This window comes from Castor canadensis, chromosome 11, assembly GCF_047511655.1.
Source record: "Castor canadensis chromosome 11, mCasCan1.hap1v2, whole genome shotgun sequence".
In the NCBI taxonomy this organism is placed as follows: Eukaryota; Metazoa; Chordata; class Mammalia; order Rodentia; family Castoridae; genus Castor; species Castor canadensis.
The window spans coordinates 34,106,232-34,127,735 of NC_133396.1; the positions used below are offsets into that span (position 1 = coordinate 34,106,232).

General features: G+C 37.2%; 2 protein-coding genes across 3 annotated transcripts in view; one reads left to right on the plus strand and one right to left on the minus strand.

Annotated features, from left to right (window-relative positions):
• Positions 1–21,504, plus strand: part of Ppm1e (protein phosphatase, Mg2+/Mn2+ dependent 1E) — a 128,228-nt gene that overhangs the window by 53,244 nt on the left and 53,480 nt on the right. The window lies entirely within an intron of this gene.
• Positions 1–21,504, minus strand: part of Trim37 (tripartite motif containing 37) — a 204,267-nt gene that overhangs the window by 9,471 nt on the left and 173,292 nt on the right. The window contains exon 25 of one of the 2 annotated variants that reach the window (XM_074046204.1): positions 15,583–15,601. The exons of the other annotated variant lie outside the window; for it this stretch is intronic. Coding sequence (XP_073902305.1) covers positions 15,598–15,601 — 4 coding nt within the window. The 3' untranslated portion in view covers positions 15,583–15,597. Of the gene's footprint in view, positions 1–15,582; positions 15,602–21,504 lie in introns of those variants that run through there. 2 annotated transcript variants of the gene reach the window in all.

The window sequence follows — 21,504 nt, forward strand, 5'->3', positions numbered from 1 at the left end:
TTCATTTACATGAAATGTTTTTATTCAACTCCCTCACTAACTAATAGTTGAATTGGGTATAGATTTTAGGTTAGGATATTACTTTCCCACAGAATTTTATAGGTATTTTTACCTTTTTTTTGTTATTTCCATTATTTTCATTGTTAGTATTGAGAAAGATGATACATGCATTTTTTCCTAATCCTATTGAATGTGGCCTGATTTTGGTTTCCTAAAAGCTTTTAGACTTATTCTCTTTAGCCAGCATTTTGTGGACTGAGTAAGGGAATATAACTGGTTGTATATAATTTTTCACATAGTATCTTTATTTTCAGTCTGGTGGTTTACCTCCATCATTCACTATATTTTTTCTTTGAATATAGAGCTGTTCTAGTTCAATTTAATATGAAAATAAATTTTTCCTCTTTCTCCAATGTGAGGAAGGAGTTGTTTTTTGACTGCATGGGAGAACTGGAAGAAGGGTATCTTAGGCATTTCCTTCTTGTATATAATTTTAATGAGTTGCAATGTTTATAATACTTCTTACCCCTACTGTCTGAGATAGTGTTCTTTGATGACAACCAGCTAGAGTCTTTGTGTTATATCCCCCTCATTGACAGTTTGGATTCAACTTTCTCTGTTCTGCTAAGTGAAGGTTACTATTCATTCCTTCATCCCCTTTCTTGTGATTTTCTGTTATTTTAATTTCACATTTCAGAAGATTGCTGAGATAAATGCATGTGTGCATCTGCTGTTTACAACCAGAAGTCCTGAAAGGTCAACATTATTCCCACTACTTTTTATTCTCTCAGTGATTGGCAATCACTTGCTTCCAAAACAGCCCTTTTCCTCTTTAGACAGTCCACATCCTCTTTGGACAATTCCGTAGTGTCCACTTTATCTTGGAAGAAACCCTTTGTCTCTTCAGGACAATTGATCCTAATTCTATACTGTAGAACCATTCCAAACAAATATGTTATCATCCAAATGATGACTTTGTGTGTGTGTGTGTAGTTTGTTTGCTTGCCTCCTTTTTTTTTTTGGTGGTATTGTGATTTGAACTCAGGGCCTACATCTTGAGTTACTCCACCAGCCCTTTTGTGTTTTCATGATAGGGTCTCATGAACTATTTGCTCTGGCTGACTTCAAACTGTGAACCTCCTGATCTCTGCTTCCTGAGTAGCTAAGATTACAGGCTTGAGCTACTGATAACTGGCATGTCCACATTCTTATGTTCCAGGTGGTCATGAATTTTTCAGGAGATGCTCTTCATCTTGTATAGATATACATTTTCAATTTTAGTCATTCTAATAGTTGAGTAGTGGTATCTCATGTTGGCTTTAGTTTGAATTTTTGTGGTGGCTAATGATGTTGGATATCTTTTCATGTGTGCATTGTGCCATCCCTATGTGCTCTTTGGTGAAGTTTTGCCCATTCTGTTAATTGAACTGTTTATTTACTGTTGAGTTTAGAGAGTTTTAAAAATATATATTCTAGACATAAGTACTTTGTCAAATGTATAATTTGGGACTAGGGATGTAGCTCAGTGGCAGAGCTCTAGCATGCACAATGTCCTGGGTTCAATCCCCAGCAGAGCTAAAAGAAGAGAGTCTAATAAGGGGCAAAATAGTTTCTGCCTGGTAGCGAGGGGGTGGGGGGGGAGAGGGAGGGGGTGAGGGGGTAAGAGAGAGGGCGGGGGGAAGGGGGGAGAAATGACCCAAACATTGTATGCATATATAAATAAAAGAAAAAAAATTAAAAAAAAGAGTCTAATAGTAACAAAAATCCTCCCAGATAAAAATAAGATTTCATGTCTGAGAGTATAAGATAAATTTATGCCAAAGTATATATGCCATTAAGACATCTATGCAAAAATGTATTACATAGATGAAGTTGATTTCAGATCTCAAGAGTTACCAGTTATAATAATAATATGTAGTCAATACGGGTCTTTTGAGAAATTAGTGAGTACCTAGTTTGTAGTACCTGGTTTATACTACCTCAGAGAGCCCTGGGGCATTTTCAGTGACTAATTGAATAATTGAAACTTTTTAATGGTATAGGAAATTGCAACTTTTCTTTCCTCCCTCCCTCCTTTCCTCCATCCTTCTATCCTTTCCTTTCTTTTCTTTTTTCCTTCTCTCCATCTCACACATGCCAGGCAAGCCCCGTAACACTGAGCTACATCCATACCTCAGATTGCAGTTTTTTTGGGTTATTATTGCTACATCCATACCTCAGATTGCAATTTTTTGGGTTATTATTATTATTATTATTATTTTGGATGATAATGGGGGTGTGAACTCAGGGCTTCACGCTTGCTAGGCCCACACTCTACCACTTGAGCCACTCTGCCAGCCCTTTTAGCGTTGGGTATTTTCAGGAAAGGGTCTTGCAAACTATTTGCCAGGCTGGGCCTCAAACCCATGATCCTCCCAATCTCAGTCTGCAAGTAGCTCAGATTACAGGCGTGAGCCACTGGCACCTGACTTTTCTTATACAGCCTATATAGAGAAGATTGGTGGACTGTTTATATATATATATATATATATATTTTTTTTTTTTTTTTTTTTTTTTTTTTTGAGACAGGGTTTTGCTGTGTTAGCCCAAGCTGACCTTGAACTTGCCATCCTCTTGCCTTGTTCAGGGATTGCAGGCATGGGCTACCACACCAAGGTAAATTTTTATTTTTTATTTTAACTTTTTGAATGTTTTATTCTTTGGCAATGTTGGGGTTTAACCTCAGAGCTTCATGTTTGCTGGGCATGTGTTCTACCACTTGAGCCATACCCTCACCCCTTTTTGCTTTATTTTTATTATTTTTTTTTTAGATAGGGTTTCGTATTTATCCCTGAGACTATCCTCAGACCACTGTCCTCCTTCCTATGGCCTCACACATAGCTGGGACCACAGGTGTGAGCTACCATGCCTGGATTATTGATTGAGATGGAGTCTTGTGAACTTTTTTCTCAGGCTGGCCTTGAACTGTAATTCTCCTCATTTTATCCCCAGTAGGTGATATTACAGGTGTAAGCTGCCTTGCCCAGCTCTGAATTTTTTTTTTGGTGGAACTGGGGTTTGAACTCAGGGCTTCCTGCTTGTGAAACAGGCACTCTACTGCTTGAGTCACACCTCCAGTCCATTTTGCTCTGATTATTTTTGGAGAGAGGGTCTTGTGAACTGTTTGCTCAGGCTGGCCTCCCAAACCTTGATCCTCCTGATCTCATCCTCCCTAGTAGCTCCAGCTTGGCTCCAGCCCTGAATTTTTATTTTGAGAAAAAATTTTGTCTTACAGACTTCCCTGTGTGACTTTTTTTTGTTGTTGTCATGCTGGAGATCAAACCCAGGACCTCATACATGCTAGACAAGTGCTGTGCCACTGAGTTATATCCTCAGCCCTTAAATTTTAAAATTTAAATATTTTATGTAAAATGATAAAGCTTTAATAGATAAAAGTAAATCACATTTTATCCTCCCTGCTTCCCACATTGCCTTCTATCCCATTCCTCTCTTCCTGTGAGGCAACCCTCCCTTTTGAACTTGGTATGTGTCCTTCTAATGCATGAAATGGTTGTTTCTAAAAACAGTGGAGGCTCTTGCCTAGCAAGTCCTGAGTTCAAACCCCAGTACTGGCAAGAAAGAAAGGAAGGAGGGATGTAGGGAAGGAGGGAGGGAGGAAGGAAGGAAGGAAAGAAAGAAAGATAAATTAGTCTTGGTGGGTTACTGGGGGTATGGTCAAGTGGTAGAGTGCCTGCCCTGAGTTCAAATTCCAGTATCACACACACAAAAAATAAAAACAGTGGAATTATTCTCTATTTGGCTAATTATAAATTCAAAGATAGGTTTGAAATATTGCCCTATACCTTAGGTTAGCAAATTAGCATATTAATGAACTAGAGAAATAGAACATTATTCACCAAGAACTCAATAACTGAGTAGCTGTGTTACTGTATGTTCAGTAACATATGACCTTTATAACAGTCTATGATCTTAATTTTTGAAGGAAATATGTATTTATCATTCTTAACATTTTAGTTGAATTTGAGTATTTTCTTTATATTGATAGAAGTTTCAGTCTTCATTTTATTAGATTAGGAAGCATTTCACCATATTTAAACCCCATGTTTTCTGTTTTTGGCTTTACTGTAGGTATTCAAAATGTCAGTTTATAGGGAACTTCGTAACCTGAAATTTGCTTGTAATTTGTTATCACCATGATATAGTGACTTTGTTGGTGGCAGTGCTGTGTAGTCTGTGATCAGAAGACTTCCAAATTCCTTGTGTCCCACTGGGAAGAATCCATAGCAGGACATGTGGATGTTATGGAGTTTACAAGTTAGGGACGAGAAATACAAAAGGAAGCATAATGGGGCCCTGGTGGAATCTGGAGGCAAAGAGAATGTGCTTCTCTTCTCTAGGTGTTTTTAAAACTTATGCTAACTGCTGGTAAGGACAGAATCAGGTGATTCCCGTCTACTAGTCAATGAGTGGGGAAGGGCATGGGTGGTTCCAGAGCCAGGTGAACGTGGTCTCTGAGCCAGAGTATGGTTTACCACCTTTAACAGAGGTATGTGTTATTACCTGACTCCATTGACTTTTGAGCAGGGAGAGGAGCTGGGCGGACTCTGTACACCTATGTTAACTCTCAGGTGCTCCACACATGAGGGGGGAAGTTCCCAGTCTTTCTAATTTATTGTAATTAAAATGGATCGATTAGGGAGAGTCAGGGAGGGGTCTCAGTCCCAAACTTTCCCTAATTCTAATCTGCCTCAATTTTTTATTTTTTGGTCTTTTTACGTAAAATTGAAATACTGGCAAACTAAAAATTATTTGTTCATGGCCAGGTTACTTGTTAATTCTAATTCTGTTCCTGAGATGTAAGGTATTAAATTTCTTAAGGGGGTGGGAGTGTAGCTTAGTGGTAGAGTGCATGTGCAAGGTCTTCGTCTCAATCCCCAGAACCACCAAAAAAAAAAAAAAATTACTATCAAGAATGTAGCTGAAAAAGAACTTGTAAGGTTATTATTAGATGTTTTCAGAAACATGGTTGATAAAGTGGTTTATTAAAATATACCTGCCAAGGGATAGATGTGTAGTACAGTGATAGAGCACACGTGTGAGGCCTTGGGTTCAGTCCCCAACACTCCCCACAAAAAATACAAATATAAGGGGCTGAGAATGTTGTTAAGTGGTAGAGCTCGATAACCAGCACCACAGAAAACCCTGTGTAGCCTTCTCTTGCTAATTCACTGATATTCTTAGGGTTAACAGTTTGCAATGGAACATTGAAAGGGAGGTACTTTGAGTAGTTCTGTCACAAAAGCTGAGAGGTTTTGGGTTTGTTTTTTTTTTTCCACTATTCAAATGGAAATCGTAAATAGGCAAACAGCAGTTCCCTTGGTGTTGGCTGTCCTGAGCCTTTAAGTACCAGAGGCCTATAACCTGAGCTTTCAAAGCCAGAGGTTTATAGCTTGAAGCCTTGAGAACCTAAGTTTTCAAAGCTGGAGACTTCTGGCTCTTAAGATCTCAATACCAGAGTCTTATTGCTCTTGGCTTTTAAAAGCCTGTGACCCAACACCCAGCAATTAGTGTTAGGCTCCCTTGCTTTGGGTGGCAGGATCCTCAGCTCTTTGTAACTCTGGGTGCCTTTTTTTGGTGGCTCTGTGGAACTGCCAGAAGCCAGGGTCTGCGACTCTTACATTCTTGCACACTAGGTTCTCAAGACCCAATCTCAAAAAAAAAAAAAACCCTCCACAAAAGAGGGCTGGTGGAGTGGTTCCAGGTGTAGGCCCTGAGTTCAAGCCAGGGTCTCCAGAACTGCTTACCTGGGCTGGCTTCAAACCCTAATCCTCCTGATCTCTGCCATCTGAGTAGTTAGGATTACAGGCGTGAGCCACTGGTGCCTGGCTTAATTAAAAAAATTCTTATTTTATTCTTCTTTCCTTTTTTCTTTTTTTTAGAAATGGCTTTAGATAGTTATTTGTGAAGATATTTATTTGTCAAGATAAATGTCATAAAAGCCATCAATCATCAATGAAAGGAACTGCCGAATAAAGACCATGCTACGTGTGGAAAAGAAAAATTTATTAGGAACCAGACCGCAGGGCTGTCACTCTCAGGTTCAGAGTGCAGTGGCTTGGGTGAAAGGGTAGTGGGCTTTACGGGGGGGGGGGGGGGGGGGGCGGGGGGGGGTTGTCTCTGGTCTCCGATTATCTGTGATCACCAGATGGAACAGGTTGACATGCCTGGCTAGTTGAGTAACTGGAAGTTCCTGAGGTTTTGTAAGCAGAGAAACAAGCAAGCAGGGGAATTTGGCAAGCAGTCATAAATCAGGGGGTCTGGTTTCAGTGTTAGCCTCAGGACCTTCTGCCCACCCACCCCAAGAATGCCAGGGACCTAACAATCAATTTATTAAATCAAGTAAAAAACCTTAACTTGCCAACTTGCAGGGAGGGAGAATGGCAAATAGGTGATCACCGAAAAGCTAAGAGTAAGTTTGGCACCGGTGACTTCTGCCTGTAATCTGAACTACCTGAGACTGAGATCAGGAGGATCTAGGATCATAGTCACCTTCTCCCATTACCCTTTCTTGTCTCCCCTACTCCATTCCTGCTTGTCCCCTTGATATTGTAACAAGAGTTTTAGACCTTGTTTTGGATTTGGAGAGCCAAGGTTGGTAAAACAATTTACTGAGACAGAGAGTAGGAGAAAGCAAAGATTTTATTAGGACACCATTGAAAGGTGATAGTAAGTTTTTTTTGTGGTACCGGAGTTTGAACTCAACACAAAAAAAAAACTGAAGGTATTGCTCAAGTGGTAGAGTCAAACTCCAGTACCACCAAAAAAGAAAAGGAAGAAGGAAAGAAATTCTGGGGAATGTAGAACTATATATGAGATGGAAAATATGAAAGAAAATGTTAGATACTTTAGTCTTGATTTATTTTCTAGGCTATGTTTTATAACTCTTAACTGATCTTCCAATTTATAAATAGTCTTAGCTTTTATTTTATTTAAGCTAAGCCGGCTATGCTGTATTGGGATGAATTTAGGATGCAAGAGATCCTTCATCATTTTGTTTGGTTTTTAAATAAAAAATGCAGTTAAGTATTCATTTAGTCAAGTATATGGGATTTGAAACATTTCCCAAAGGTGTCATCAAACTGTCTATGGGTAAGTCTTTTCTAGGAAACACTATATCCTATCCCCCCACCCCCGCTAGAAAACACTTAATGAGATTGTCTTTTTACTCAATTCACATGTTTGGATTCAAATATTCATAATATTCTAATTAGGGAGTCACTATTTGGATTCAGAAATCCAAATTATAAATTTACGTTGAAATAGTATAAAAAGATCACATCCTTTTTTTTTTTTCTTTTGCGGTACTGAGGGTTTGAATTTAGGATCTCCCAATTACTGGGCAGGTGCTCTACCACTTAAGCCATTCCCCCAGTCCTTTTTTGTGTTGGGTATTCTCCAGATTGGGTCTCAAGAATTATTTGCGCAGGCTAACTGTGGCCTCAGTCCTCCTGACCCCTGCCTCCTCAGAGGCTAGGATTATAGGTGTGAGCTACCACCACCCAGCTAATGATCACATTCTTATTGAAAGCAATAACTTAACTCTCCCTATACAACCATCAGTGGTTTGCTTCCAAAGAAAAACTTTTAGATTTTCCAAACATGGAATTTAGTGATGTAGCTCAGTGGATGAGTGTTTGCCTAGCATGCATAAGGCCCTGAGTTTGAGCCCCGGTACCACAAAAAAAAAAAAAAATCCAAATTCAACCATTTTGATGGTTCTGACATAGCACGCACACACACACACACACACACACACAACCCCCAAACAAACAAAAAAACCCATACAGAGCTGGGTATGGTGGCTCATGTCTGTAATGCTGGCTACTCAGGAGTCAGAGATCACGAGAACTGTGGCTCAAAGCCAGCCAGGGCAAATAGATTGAGAGACCCTATCTCAAAAAACCTAACACAGAAACTGGGCTGGTGGAGTGGCTCAGATGGTAGAGTGCTGCCTAGTAAGCGTGAGGCCCTGAGTTCAAATTCCAGTAACACCAAAACAAAACAACCATACAAATGATGAATAATGGAAAATAGCTTATTGAAGTAATTGGAAACATAGATCGGTATTGGCATGTTGGGTTGGAGATCACAAATTCATGTCTGAAGAAATATAAAATTGTTTTATTTTTTATAAATAAATTTGACTTTGAATTATCCAACCTGATAAGATGGAGATTCATAGGCTGGGGGAATGGCTCAAGTGGCAGATCACCTGCCTAGCAAGTGTGAGGCCCTGAGTTCAAACCCTAGTACCTCCACAGAAAAGAAGAAAAAAGATGGAGATTCATATCAGTCATTAGGGGGGCATGTGGAAATGAATGTATTTCCCTACCTTTCCTTCTTTTGTCCTTTCCAACCTTAGTAGTAGATCTAAGGATCTTTATTTTTTTTTTTATTTATTTTTTTATATTGAGCACTTCAGGTAATTTATTTTTTGACACTGTAAAATACAAATTTATTTCTCTTTTTCTTCCATCAGAGTACAGTCGTTTTGAAGCTAAAATACATGACCTACGGGAAAAGGATCTTTAAAAAACAAACAAATAGGGAGATCAGCTCCCTTCTCTGCAGTTTATCATGGTCATGACTAAGATCCTTATTGAACATGTAATTCTTTAAAGTCAGAGGACATTGTTTTTTGGTCATGAGAGTCTGTGCTGATTGAGTACCTAGAGTCCAGCTTCCTAACCACCTCAAGTGCTCAGTGTAACCATTCTCATCTGAGGTCTTGCAGTTTACTTGGATCATAGCCAAAGAGCAAGATTTAGATCACTACTATCTCTGTTATTGCTGAACTTTTTCAATCTAGGCAAGTTGAGTTTAAGAGGCTCTTTCCCAGTCTTCCTTATAGCTTTCAAAGACTTTGCTTTTATCTCAACACTCTAGAAAATATAAGTTAAAAGGCAGATTATCCAAAAATAACTTCTGTGTTCTACTCAGTAATTCAGATCTTCCATATGTATCTTTTTATGACCTATGTACCTTTTTATGAAAAGGAAAGGGAAAAATAAATGTAGAACAAAATGCAAATTGGAATCTTAATAAATTGTCCTGCCATGCTGATGTGCACACTCACACCACTCCTTTCTCCCTAGTCCTAGTTTCCAGATTGTTCAGTTTATTGAACACCAGTAGGAAGAGGCCCTAAATTATTATAGATGAGTCTGGATTTGTGAATAACAATTCATAGGTCTTAAAACCTGACTAATAAAATAAGCAACTTAGATGTTATGCTCTGGTAAAACTAGAGTAAAATATGGTGTTATCCAGGAAACCCCCCCACCCATTAACTGGAAAAGTAATTTAATACTTCCCAAATAAAATACATTGTTCTTGAGGACTTTTGCTAGACATTAAGGAATAGCAAAGTGTTGTGGATTTTGGAACCTCAGTTTGGTAAAAGAATTTACCAAGAAAGGAGAATAGGAGAAAGCAAAGATTTATTAGGATGCCATTAAAAGGAAAGAAAATGATGGAAGAAATATAAGGGAGTTTTTAGCCCAGTTGATACAGGATTGAGAATAGGTTTTATACCTTGAGTTAGGGTACTTGTGATTGGCCATTTCTGTTTTTGTAGGCCTTACTGGTTGTTGTCTATTCCCATATCATGGTTTGAATTAGAGGTGAGGGTGTTTCATGAATCTGCCACCATGTCCTCATTCCAGAAATCTGTGAGCACAAGACCCCTTCTTCCTTTTTCAGCTCCTGGTTCTTGGTGGATTGCTTTCCTCCATACAAAGTAGCACAAACACCAGATTTTATAGTGGACTTTTACTTGAATTTGAAATAATTTTAAGATGACTTAATCATTATAACAACTGTACTACTGGAAAAGCTAGATAGAGAAGAAAATTAAGTATGATATATTCTTACCCTCAAGGATCTTGCAAAGCAAATATATGTGTAAATAAATTAAGTAAAGCATAATAAATGAAATGGATGCCATGAAAGTATAGAAGTGGAAGGAAAGGAGTCAAAGAATTTTCCTTTAGAAAGTATACTTTGCTGGACATTGGTGGCTCATGCCTGTAATCCTAGCTACTCAGGAGGCAGAGATCAGGAGGATCTTGGTTTGAAGCCAACCTGGGCAAATAGTTCGAGAAATCCTATCTTGAAAAAAACCCATCACAAAAAAAGAGGCTGGTGGAGTGGTTAAAGATGTAGGCCCTGAGTTCAATCACCAGTACAGCAAAAAAAAAAAAAAAAAAAAAAAAAAGTAATGCTTTAACTGTGTTTTTAGGGCCCAGTACATATTGAAGAAGGGAAGTTCCAGCTGAGGAAAAAGTATCCATGAGGTTGTGTTAGTATAAAACAATATAACCCATAATCATGGCTACTTCTATGTAACTAGTTCCATATGGCTGGAGTAAAGGGTTAAGAAGGAATGAGTTGGAGGCAGACAGTGTACATTTAGACCAGATGTGCTAAAAAAATTTGGTGACCTTTTGCCATCTACTACAATAATTTTACCACTAAAGACCTTAGAGGAAAAAAAATAAAAGATAGATGAAATGTCTTATAATCTGTCTCTTTATTATTTTGTTAAGCTTATCGTAACTCTTTTTTTGTGGCCGGTTGCTCTACCACTTGAGCTACATCCCCAGTCCATTTTTGTTTTGGTTATTTTTTAATGGAGTCTCTTAAACCATTTGCCCAAACTGGCCTCAAGCCACAATCCAATATCAGCATCCCAAGTAGCTAGGATTACAGGCATGAGCCACTGGCACCTGGCTGAGATCTAATTTCTTTATACTCAAGAGGTGCTTTTTAAAAATAAAACTCAGTATAGTATAAATTGTTTTATATTAAATTTATAACAAGTTTCAGGGTTCATTGAAAAATGACCTTTTTTGGGTGGAGGCGTGGCTCAAGTAGTAAGAGTACCTGTCTTGCAAGTGGGAAGCCTTGAGTTCAAGCCCTCTCTCCCTCCCAAAATGTAAAATGATTTTTTTTTTTTGGTCTTTTTTAGCTTTTTTCCCCTTCTCTGTTCCTCCCCTACACATACTTCTTATTTTTTTTACTTTTCTGCAGACCTTTTTAGGTGTTTTAAATTAACTCTTTTCTCTTTAATGTTGTTAGGAAAGGATCAAATCATGTTGACTTTCCAGATTTACTGTGTACCAAGCAGATAGAAATTAATAGTATTAAATTCACCTTCTTATAATGTCATTAATCAACAGGGACAATTAGTAAAAGAATAACAAAATTTACCTTTTGCTTTGTGCATGTAATGTAAGGCCTCAGTATCACAGAAAACCCTAAACAGGAAAATGAACACATAGGGAATCCTGTACCATTTAACTTCGTGGGTTAGGAGAATTACGTACATACGCATTTCAAATGAAACTGTAATCTGTTGTCGTGCCCATCTCCCACTGGTCTCCAGACACTCTCTTATATTCTTTGCTTGACTTTTGTTGCAGAGAAAGAAACTTCCCCTGCACCATCTGAAGGTTCTATAATTGAGTCTGTTGAAATAAACTATCAACAGACAGATTAATAGGAGAAAAAAAGCATATAAATTTATTTATATGCATAGAAGCCACACAAAATATGAGACTTAAAGAAAGGCCACATGATTGAAGTTTAAATAGCATTTTCAGCTACCAAAAGAAATAGGATCTTGGGATCCTAGGGGGACATGGCAACAGGTTATAAGAGGCTGAGGTAAGGAAAAGAATGACAACACGCCTATAATCCTAGCTACTCAGGAAGCAGAGATCAGGAGGATCACAGTTTGAAGCCAGCCCAGGGAAATAGTTCATGAGACCCTATCTCGAAAAACCCTATCACAAAAAATTGGGCTGGTGAAGTGGCTTAAGGTAAAGGTCCTGAGTTCAAGCCCCAGTACTGTGAAAAAAAAAAAAGACAACAAAAGCTGTCCTGCTATGCAGCTAAAGGCTCATAGGTGACAATACTCAGAAGAATATGTGATTGCCTTTTAAATTTGATTTAATTAAATAAAAAATTTTAAATTATAATATAAAAGTACAATAAGTAAATTTGGGGTTTAAAAATTTCTTACTTGTTCAGCAAGCAGATATAAAGTTGGTATTGCTAGCTGGCTGGCAATGTGGCTATTGGCTCACATATGTAATCCTAGCTACTCAAGAGGAAGAGATTAGGACGATCTGAGTTTGAGGCCAGCAGGGTAAAAAGTAGGCAAAACCCCATCTCAATCAAAAGCCAGGTGTGGTGGTGTACAACTATGGTCCCAGCTATGCACAAGGCTATAGATACAAAGATTACAGTCTGAGGCTGGACCTAGGTAAAAACATGAGATCCTATCTGAAAAATAACTAAAGCAAAAAAGGGCTGATGGCACGGCTCAAGTTGTAGAGCATCTCCCTAACAAGCTTAAGACCCTGAGTTCAAACCCAAGTACGACAAAAAAAAAAAAAAGTTTGCGTTGCCAAACCCTAGTGCCTCTCTTTTAAACATGACTTTATTTGCAATGACTCATTAACCAACAAGTGCCTTTTGCTCCATGGTGAGGATCAAATAATGATCATTTACAGTGCTTGAGATATATCAAATGTAACCTAGTTTGTTTTTACTATATATATATAAACTAGAAGATAAATCTTTCTAGAAAAGAAGGGGATGATTTTCAGTTTTTCATTATCATAAAATGGACTGCTGGAGTAGCTCAAATGGTAGAGCACCTACCTAGCAAGCATGAGGCCCTGAGTTCAAACCCCTGCGCCACCAAAAAAAAAAATGACTGTAATCATTATCATGAGAAAGAGATTCATCCAGGTACATTGAATTTATACATAACCAGCTGACTTTATTTCCCCTTTTTATATCAGCCTTCTATTATATATTGCAGTTACAAATTTGTCTCTGCAGAAACATAATTGTTTAACATACGGATTTACTTCCTTCAGACACTCACATAACAAATAGTTTATGTTAGTTAGTTAATAGCTAATGAATAAAGATCATCTTAGTCCCAGTCCTTACTTTGTATGACTCTGAACTGCCAAACTATTAACTGTTCTCCAAAGTTCTTATTACTGGAAGTTGCCATGACCCCAAAATTATTATTATTATTATTATTATTATTATTATTATATGGGATGTGAACTCAGGGTCCCACACTTGCTAGGCAGGTACTCTACCTCTTGAGCCATTCTGATAGCCCCCTCAAATTAATACATTCATCCTGTTCATCATCCACAATTTTGTGTTTTCCAAATTAGTTTATTCAAATATGGCAATACAACATTCCTTTAATTTCATTACCACTTTCATTCTGTCTGCTCCCTTTTCTTTGTACTTGCAAATGTACCTGACTTAGATTTTGCCATTCTTTGTAACAGTCATGCACTTATAAATACCATCAGGTCCTTTGCCCTTCTCCAGTACTATCTGTGTAGCAAAATCCTGCTTTCTTTATGACTTCACGCAAACAATTGAGTAGTCATTTTCTCTAGTAAGTTCACTGTCCTGTGCTTCCTATTTTCTATTTTATACTTTATCTGTTTAGGTCTCCTGATGCTTTCTCCCGTTCTACAGTTTGTCTCATAGCTTGTAGATAAGCAGGAGTTTAAAGTTAACGTTTTCTTTCTTTACAGATACAGTCCCACATTTGACCTAAATTCCATCCCTTTCTCCTTTCTTAGTGAACTTGAACTCAGGGCCTACACCTTGAGCCACTCCACCAACTCCCCCGCCCCTTTTTTTGCAATGGGTATTTTTGAGATAGGGTTTCAAGAACTATTTGCCCAGGCTGCCTTTGAACCGCGATCCTCCTGATCTCTGCCTCCTGTGTGAGCCACTGGCACCCGGCTTTGTTTTCTGGATTTTTTTTTTTTTTCAGAACCAAAGTTTTTATTTTTATTTTTTTTATTTTACTCATGTGCATATGTTTTCTGGCTTTTTAACTTCTCATTTTTTGCTGAATCTTTCCTAGCAGCATTCAAAAAGATCCCTCTAGTTTCTCCCGTATTAAAAAAAAAAAAACTTCCAATTGCTACTTGTCATACTTTATTCTCCATTATAGCCAAATTTCCTAAAAGACTTGTTTTCATATCCTCTTTAATCTTTATTAATTTTTAAAAATAATTGAATATGTGATATGCATATTAATTAAAAAGCATGTCATGACACATGACCAGAGAAGTAGAACATTACCATTATATGCAGAGAACATTATAGTTCTCTACCCCTGTGTGTACCACCCCATTGTGCTTATCTCCTACAGACAGCCAACAAGGGAAAATTTACTATGAGGAAGTCTTTTCACTACAGACCCCTTATATGGTTTTGTACCCAGTGTTTTTACATTTGGTTTTTTTTTTATTGTTTTATTATTCATATGTGCATACAATGCTTGGGTCATTTCTGTGTTTTTACATCTGTAATTTTGTTTTCTTAAAGAAAGCCCCCCAAATTATTTAAGCCTCTATCCTTTAACCACTTTTCTTTATTTTGTATTTATCATTTCCTTCTTTAGCTTTTGAAATTAGTTTTCTTAATTGAAATATAACATGTACACAGGAAAATGCACAATTGTAAGTTTATATCTTATTGAATTATGAGACAGTGAGTATACCATAACTACTACCCAAGTCAACATTACCAACACCTAGAAGCTCTCTGTATGCTACTTCCTAATCATAGCTCCCTCGTCTCTCCAGTACCCTGATTTCTAACACTGTAGGTTAGTTTTGCCCATTTAAAAAGTTTATCCAAATGAAGACATTTTTTTCTCTTCAGTGACTCCTGGGTATGTTTATTGTGATATGGCTCTAACCAGACACATAATGGTGACAATCAGTGTGTCACAGAAGGCCTTTGTTTTGAGTAAAGGCTATATACTCTACCCCTTGAGTTATGCCCCCAGCCCTTTTCACATTGGTTATTTTTGAGATAGTGTTTCACTTTATGCCCAGGCCAGCATATGCCACTGTACTGTCATTGGTTCAGATGGGCTTTCGCACCCAGTTTAGGCTCAGTTTAAGTAGCAGAATTTAAAAAAAAAATGAGCCAGGATGGGGGTAGTTTATGACTATAATCCTAGCTACTTGGGAAGTAGAGATCAGTAGGATTGAGATTTGAGGCCAGCCCAGGTAAAAAGTTTGCAAGACCCTAACTCAATCAATAAAAGCTGGGCAGGATGGTGGGCCCGTCATACCAGCTAAGAGGAAAGCATAAATAGGAACACAGTCCAGGCCAGCCTTGGCATAAATGCCGGATCCTATCTGAAAAACATCTGAAAGCAAAAAGGATTAGGGGTGTGACTCAAGTGGCATGTGCAAGGCCCTGAATACAAACTCCAGTACAACCAAAAAGAAAAGAAATGAATTTTACTTAACTTTTTTTGGTGAGATGGGTATTTGAATTCAGGTCTTCTTGCTTGCAAAGCAGGTGCTCTACAGCTTGAGCCACACCTTCAGTCCATTTTGCCCTGTTTATTTTTGGAAATGGGGTCTCTCAAACCATTTGCCCAGGCTGGCCTTGAACTATGATCTTCCATATCTCATTCTCCCAAGAGATGTGAGCCTCATCAGTGGCGTGAGCCACTAGTGCTCAGCTAAGGAAAAAGAATTTTAAAAAGCGTATATAGTTCTTTCAGTTGTTTAAAATTGTAGAATTCAATAGGTTAAAAACTTTTTTTTTTTTTTTTGCAGTACTGAGGTTTGAACTCGGCCTACACCTTGAGATAGGGTCTTGAGAACTATTTGCCTGGGCTGGCTTTGAACTATGATTCTTCTGATCTCTGCCTCCTTAGTAGCTAGGAGTATAGGCATGCGCCACCAGTGCCCAATTTAAAACCATTTGTTTTTATATAGCTGACTTGTTTTGGTTAATACTATATTTATTGTATGTTTCATCTATGTAGTTATATGTAGCAGCAATTCATCTTTATCACCATACAGAATTCTATTGTATGAATAGTTCTCACTCATTTTACTGTTATTGGACATTTCAGGTTATTTCCAATTTTAGATTATTATGTAGACTCATGCTATGAACACTCTAGGCAAGTTCTCTACATCTGAGCTACATCCCTTGCTCTGTGAACAAAATCAAGTCTTTCTAAACCATGTCTTTTGTTAATACACATGTATCTATTTCTTTTGAGTGATGTATGTGTCACACATTTAGGTATCTATTCAGACAAAATAGTCATAGAGCTTATGTATATTTAACTTTAGTAGGTAATAACAAACTGTTTTCCAAATTGGTTGTATCAGTTTACCCTTCTATCAACAAGTCTAAGAGAATTTCTAGTTGTCATCTTTATCAGATTTGATGTTATTTTAGCCATTCTGGTGAGTGTGAAATAGTATTTCATTGTGGTTTTAATTTTCACTTCCATATTAGTGATGATGTTGAGCACCCTTCATCTGTTATATTGAGCACTTTTATATCCATTTATTTGAAGTTACTGTGTCAGTCTTGACTTTGTCCTATTGTGTTGCACACCTATTTCTTATAGATGTGTATTTCTTTGTTTTCTGGATAGGAGACATTTTTGGTTATATGTGTTGCAATTATGTTCTGGTCTGTAACTTATTTATTCTCTTTCTCTCTCTCTTTTTGGTGGTACTGGGGTTTGAACTCAGGTCCTCATACTTGCTAGGCAGGTGCTCTACCACTTGAGTCACTCTGCCAGTCCTTCTGTAATCTCCTAAAGGTTTATTTGGTGAATAGAAGTTTTTAAATTATTATTTTAATGTAGTCAAAGTGGCAATATTTTCACTGAAGTGACAATAATTTTCTTATGTCCTGTTTAAGAAAATTTTGCTACTCTAAAGTCACATAGATTGATTTTCTAATGTTAAATTAATATTATATTTTTGGAATAATTTTAATTTACTGGTGATGTATTTAGTTTGTTAATACTTTGTTTTGAATTTTTGCATCTGTGCTAGTTAATGAGGTTAGTCTTTTTTTTGCCTTTTCTTTCTTTTGTATTCTGCATTTTCTGGTTAGATTATGGTTTTCTATTTATGGTTGCTTTTTTGGGGGACTGTAGGACTAGAATTTGAACTCATGGCTTCTTGTTTTCAAAGCAGGTGGTCTACTACTTGAGCCATACCTCCAGTCCATTTTGCTTTGCTTATTTTGGAGATGAGGTCTCCCAAACTATTTGCTGGGGCTGGCCTCAAATCTCCCTATTTCAGCTATCTAGTAGCTAAGATTAGAGGTGTGAGCCGCCAGTGCCTGATGTTTTGGTAGCTTTGTTAAGAAAGAGCCTGTTCCTTCTTTTTCTGTTTTCTAGAATAATTTGTATAAAGTTGGTAACTACCTGATTGGATTTTGTGTGTGTGTGTGAGGGTGGGGGGAGGTTTTTAATTATGGAATAATTAAATATCTACTCAGAATTTCTATTCTATTTCTTCTTTTAGAAGTTTGATTGTATCTCTCTAAGATTTTATATTACCTAAATTTTAAAAGTTATTGGCAGAAGTTTTTCTTAAAATCTTTTTGGAGGCTTCTCATAGTGGTATATGCCTGTAATCCCAGCACTCGGGAGGCTAAGGCAGGAGGATCAAAAGTTCAAGCCAGGGTTACATAGTAAGATGCTGTCTCAAAAAAATAAAAACAAAATCCTTTTGGCTATTTAAAATCTATATATTTTATAGTGCTATACCATTTTGATCCTGATGTTTATAATTTATGCTGTCTGCTTTTTTTCTTGACCATTCACATCTGTTTTGATAAATTTTATTAGTCATTTCAAAGAACCAGCTTTTTAGTTTTGTTGAAACTGTTTATTTTTTTCCTTTTAATCATTTCTTTTATTATTTCCTTCTTTCTCCTTTTAGGCTTAATTTTCTTTTCTTTCTTTTTAAAAATTATTTATCTCCTTAAGAAAAATGCTTAGAACATTTAAGCCAGTTTTCTTTTCTAATATATTTATATTGAGTTATAAATTTCTACTCAGTACGGCTTCAGTTTTTTCCCACAAGATTTATTTTGTTTTGTTTTTACCTCTGACACAGAGTCTTGCTATGATCCCAGGCTGGCCTCAAACTCACAATACTCTTGCTCAACCTCCCAAATCCTGAGATTATAGGTGTGTGCTAACACAATACAGGCTTCTCCCAAAAGTTTTGATACAGTGTTTCCATTATCATTCAAAATATTTTATACTTTCTGCTGTGATTACATTTTTTTATCCTTGATTTATTCAGAAGCAAATTAAATTAGATAAACTTCAAAAAATGGTGAGTTTCTAGTTTCTGATTATTTACTTAATTTATTTAATTATTTTCTGTAGTACTGGGGATTGAACTCAGGGCCTTGCATATGCTAGACAAGTGCTCTACCACTGAGATATACCCCCATTCCTAAATATTGATTTTAGCTAAGTTCACTGTGGTCTGATAACATGATATCAGTTGTTTATGTAGTTTTCCAAAAGGAATGCATACTCCTTGAGCATCGCCAGATCCCAAATGAGCAATATTCTAGTTTAAAATAGAGTAAGTATGTATAATTGGTCTATATCAGTTAAAAAGCCAATAATAAAATAAGGGAGGAGGGTGCTGTATTCTCCAAAAAAAACTAATGTCAGGCTGGTAGAGTGGCTTAAGTGGTAGCATGCCTACCTTGCAACTGTGAGTCCCTGAGTTCAACCCCCAGTTCTGCCAAAAAAGAAAACAAAACCAACAGAAACAAAAAAAAAGCAATGTCATGAAAGATAAAGATGGTATGACAGTACCAAATTAAAGAACCCCAGAGACACGACAGCTGCTAGTTGTCTACTGCTGCATTAAAAATATGCAGGTTTTCTGCCCCCAAACTTAGCAGCTTATAAAACAAACATCTTACAGGGGTTGTTTTGGGTTTTTTTTGTCTGTTTGTTTTGTTTTTTGGGTAGCACTGGGGTTTGAACTCAGTGCCTCATGCTTGCTATGCAGGTGCTCTTACCACTTGAGCCACTCTGGAAGTCCTCACATAGTTTCTGAGAGTCAGGAATCTGAGCGTGACTTAGTTGTATGGTTTTGTTTTAGGGTCTCTTGCAAGTTACAGCCAGGCTGTCAGCCAGAAGTGTTATTTCTTCAAGACACTACTGAAACTGGAGATTCTGTTTCCAAGGTCACTACAAGGTTGTTGGTAGGCATCAGGTCCTACCTGGCTGTTAGCTGGCAGCTTCAGTTTCTCATGTAGACCTCTCCATCAGGCTGCTTAACTGTCAGGCAGCTTGCTTCCTCCAGAACAAGTTATCCAAGAGAGTAAGGGTGCCGCCAAGATAAAATTCAAAGTCTTTTATAACCTAATCTCTGATGTGACATATCATCACTTCTCCATATTGGTTGCACATACTGACCCTTGGACCACGTAGGAAGGAGTATACAAGAGTGTAAAAACCAAGAGACAGAGCATTAGAAGCAATCTTGGAAGCTGGCAACCATATAAACTAAACTTAACAAGTAATCTTGCACCAAGGTCCTCAAATGGAGGGGAAATAATGGTCTAAAGGACATTTTTGGGCCAATAATAAGGCTGAAGTATAAATTATAGATTAGGGAGACTGAGTGCTGGTGGCTCACACTTGTAATCCTAACCACCAGGGAGGCTAAGATTGGGAGGATTGTGGTTCAAGGCTAGCCTCAGTAGATAGTTTGAGAGACCCCATGAGCAAAAATGGACTGGAGGTGTTCAAGCAGTAGAGTGACTGCTTTGCAAGTGCGAAGCCCTGAGTTCAAAACCAACTCCACCTGCCCTTTATATATATATATATCTATATATATATATAGATATATATATATATAAATAAATATATATATATAAATAAATATATATATATATATCTATATATATATATATACACAATAGCAGTAAATTTCCTAAAGTTGATGGCTGTAAAGTTGTGCTATTCCTCAATATCTATAAGGGATTGATTCCAGAAACTTCCTGTAGATACCAAAACAACAGCTTGTGAATGTATGTGTGTGTTGCTAGGGATCTAACCCAAAGCCTCATTCCTTGTAGTCACTTCATGACTAAGGCATATACACCCTGCCCTTTATTTATTTATTTATTTTTGGGAAGAGTAGAGATATCATAGCATGTTTTTTGCTGAAAAATAACCTGTTAGAGGGGAACACTTATGATTCATGAAAGAGTAAGAATAATTCTTGAAATGTTGTCTTTTTTTACTGAGAATGAAGGAGATACAAATGAGAACGTTTTGGTTGACCAGTGAATCTGTAGGAATTTCTTATAGATACCAGGCTTTATTGGTAGAGCCCCAAATCCCCTTTTCTATGGACTCTCTCCTACAGATAGCCAAGGCAAATTCCCTTGTTAGTTCAGTGCCAGTTGAATAAAAATTCAAGGTAAATGACATTTAAAATTTTTTATTCTATCTTTTGGTAGTGTGTGTGGTTATAATTCTATTGACTTATTTTAAACCATGCATTCCTCTTTAGAGAATGTATTGAAATAAAAGAATAATGATACAGGATTTTTTAATTTTTATTTTTTGGTGGTACTTGAATTTGTACTAAGAACTTCCTACTTTCCAGGCAGACACTACCTCTTGAGCCATACCTCCAGCCCTGGGATATTTTAATTACAGAATTATTATAGTGTGAAACTGACATTGAGTGAAAACTTGCCACTCTTTATAAAATTAAGTTCTTAATCTATAGTCTGAATTTCCTCCTTGTAGAAAAAAACTTTAAGTTCACTTTTCATCTAAAAAAATACTATGATTAATTTTGAGAAAGGACTCATTGGCATGGTTAAATGCAAAATGCCTGATTTTGAATCACATGGCCTTTGGCAAGTTACTTACATTTTGTGTGCCTTGTTTTCCTCACCTATGGTATTATCTATCTCATAGAATTGTTTTGAAGGTTAGATAAGTTATTAAATGGAAAGAACTAAGATAGTATCTGTAACATTGTAATTTTTTATTTTTTGTGTTGGGCAGCACTGGGGTTTAAATTCAGGGCCCCAAACTTGCTAGGCAGGCGCTCTTACTGCTTGAACCATTTCACCAATCTTTGTTTTTTTCTGTTGTTGTTTTGTTTTTGGTGGGACTGGTGAACTCATGGATTTCATGCTTGCACTTGCAAAGCAGATACTGTACAACTTCTTTTTATGTTGGGTAGTTTTGAGATAGGGTCTTGTGAAGTATTTTGTCAGGGCTGCCTTTGAACTGAAATCCTCCTGATCTCTGCCTCCTGAATAGCTAGGATTACAGGTGTGGGCCACTGGCACTGGCTTGCTCTGGTTATTTTGGAGATGGGGTCTTGAGAACTAATTGTCCAGAATGGCCTCAAACTGGAATTCTCCCTATCTCAAGCCTTCCAAGTAGCTAGTATTACATGCCCAAACCACCAGAGCCTGGCTACATTGTAATTGTTGAATAAATGTTAGTTGGCTGGTTTAATTTTTTTTTTCTTTGTAGAGCAAGGTGAATTTAAGAATAAAAGCAAAACATACTTTGAAGCTAAGAGGCATCATTTTTTC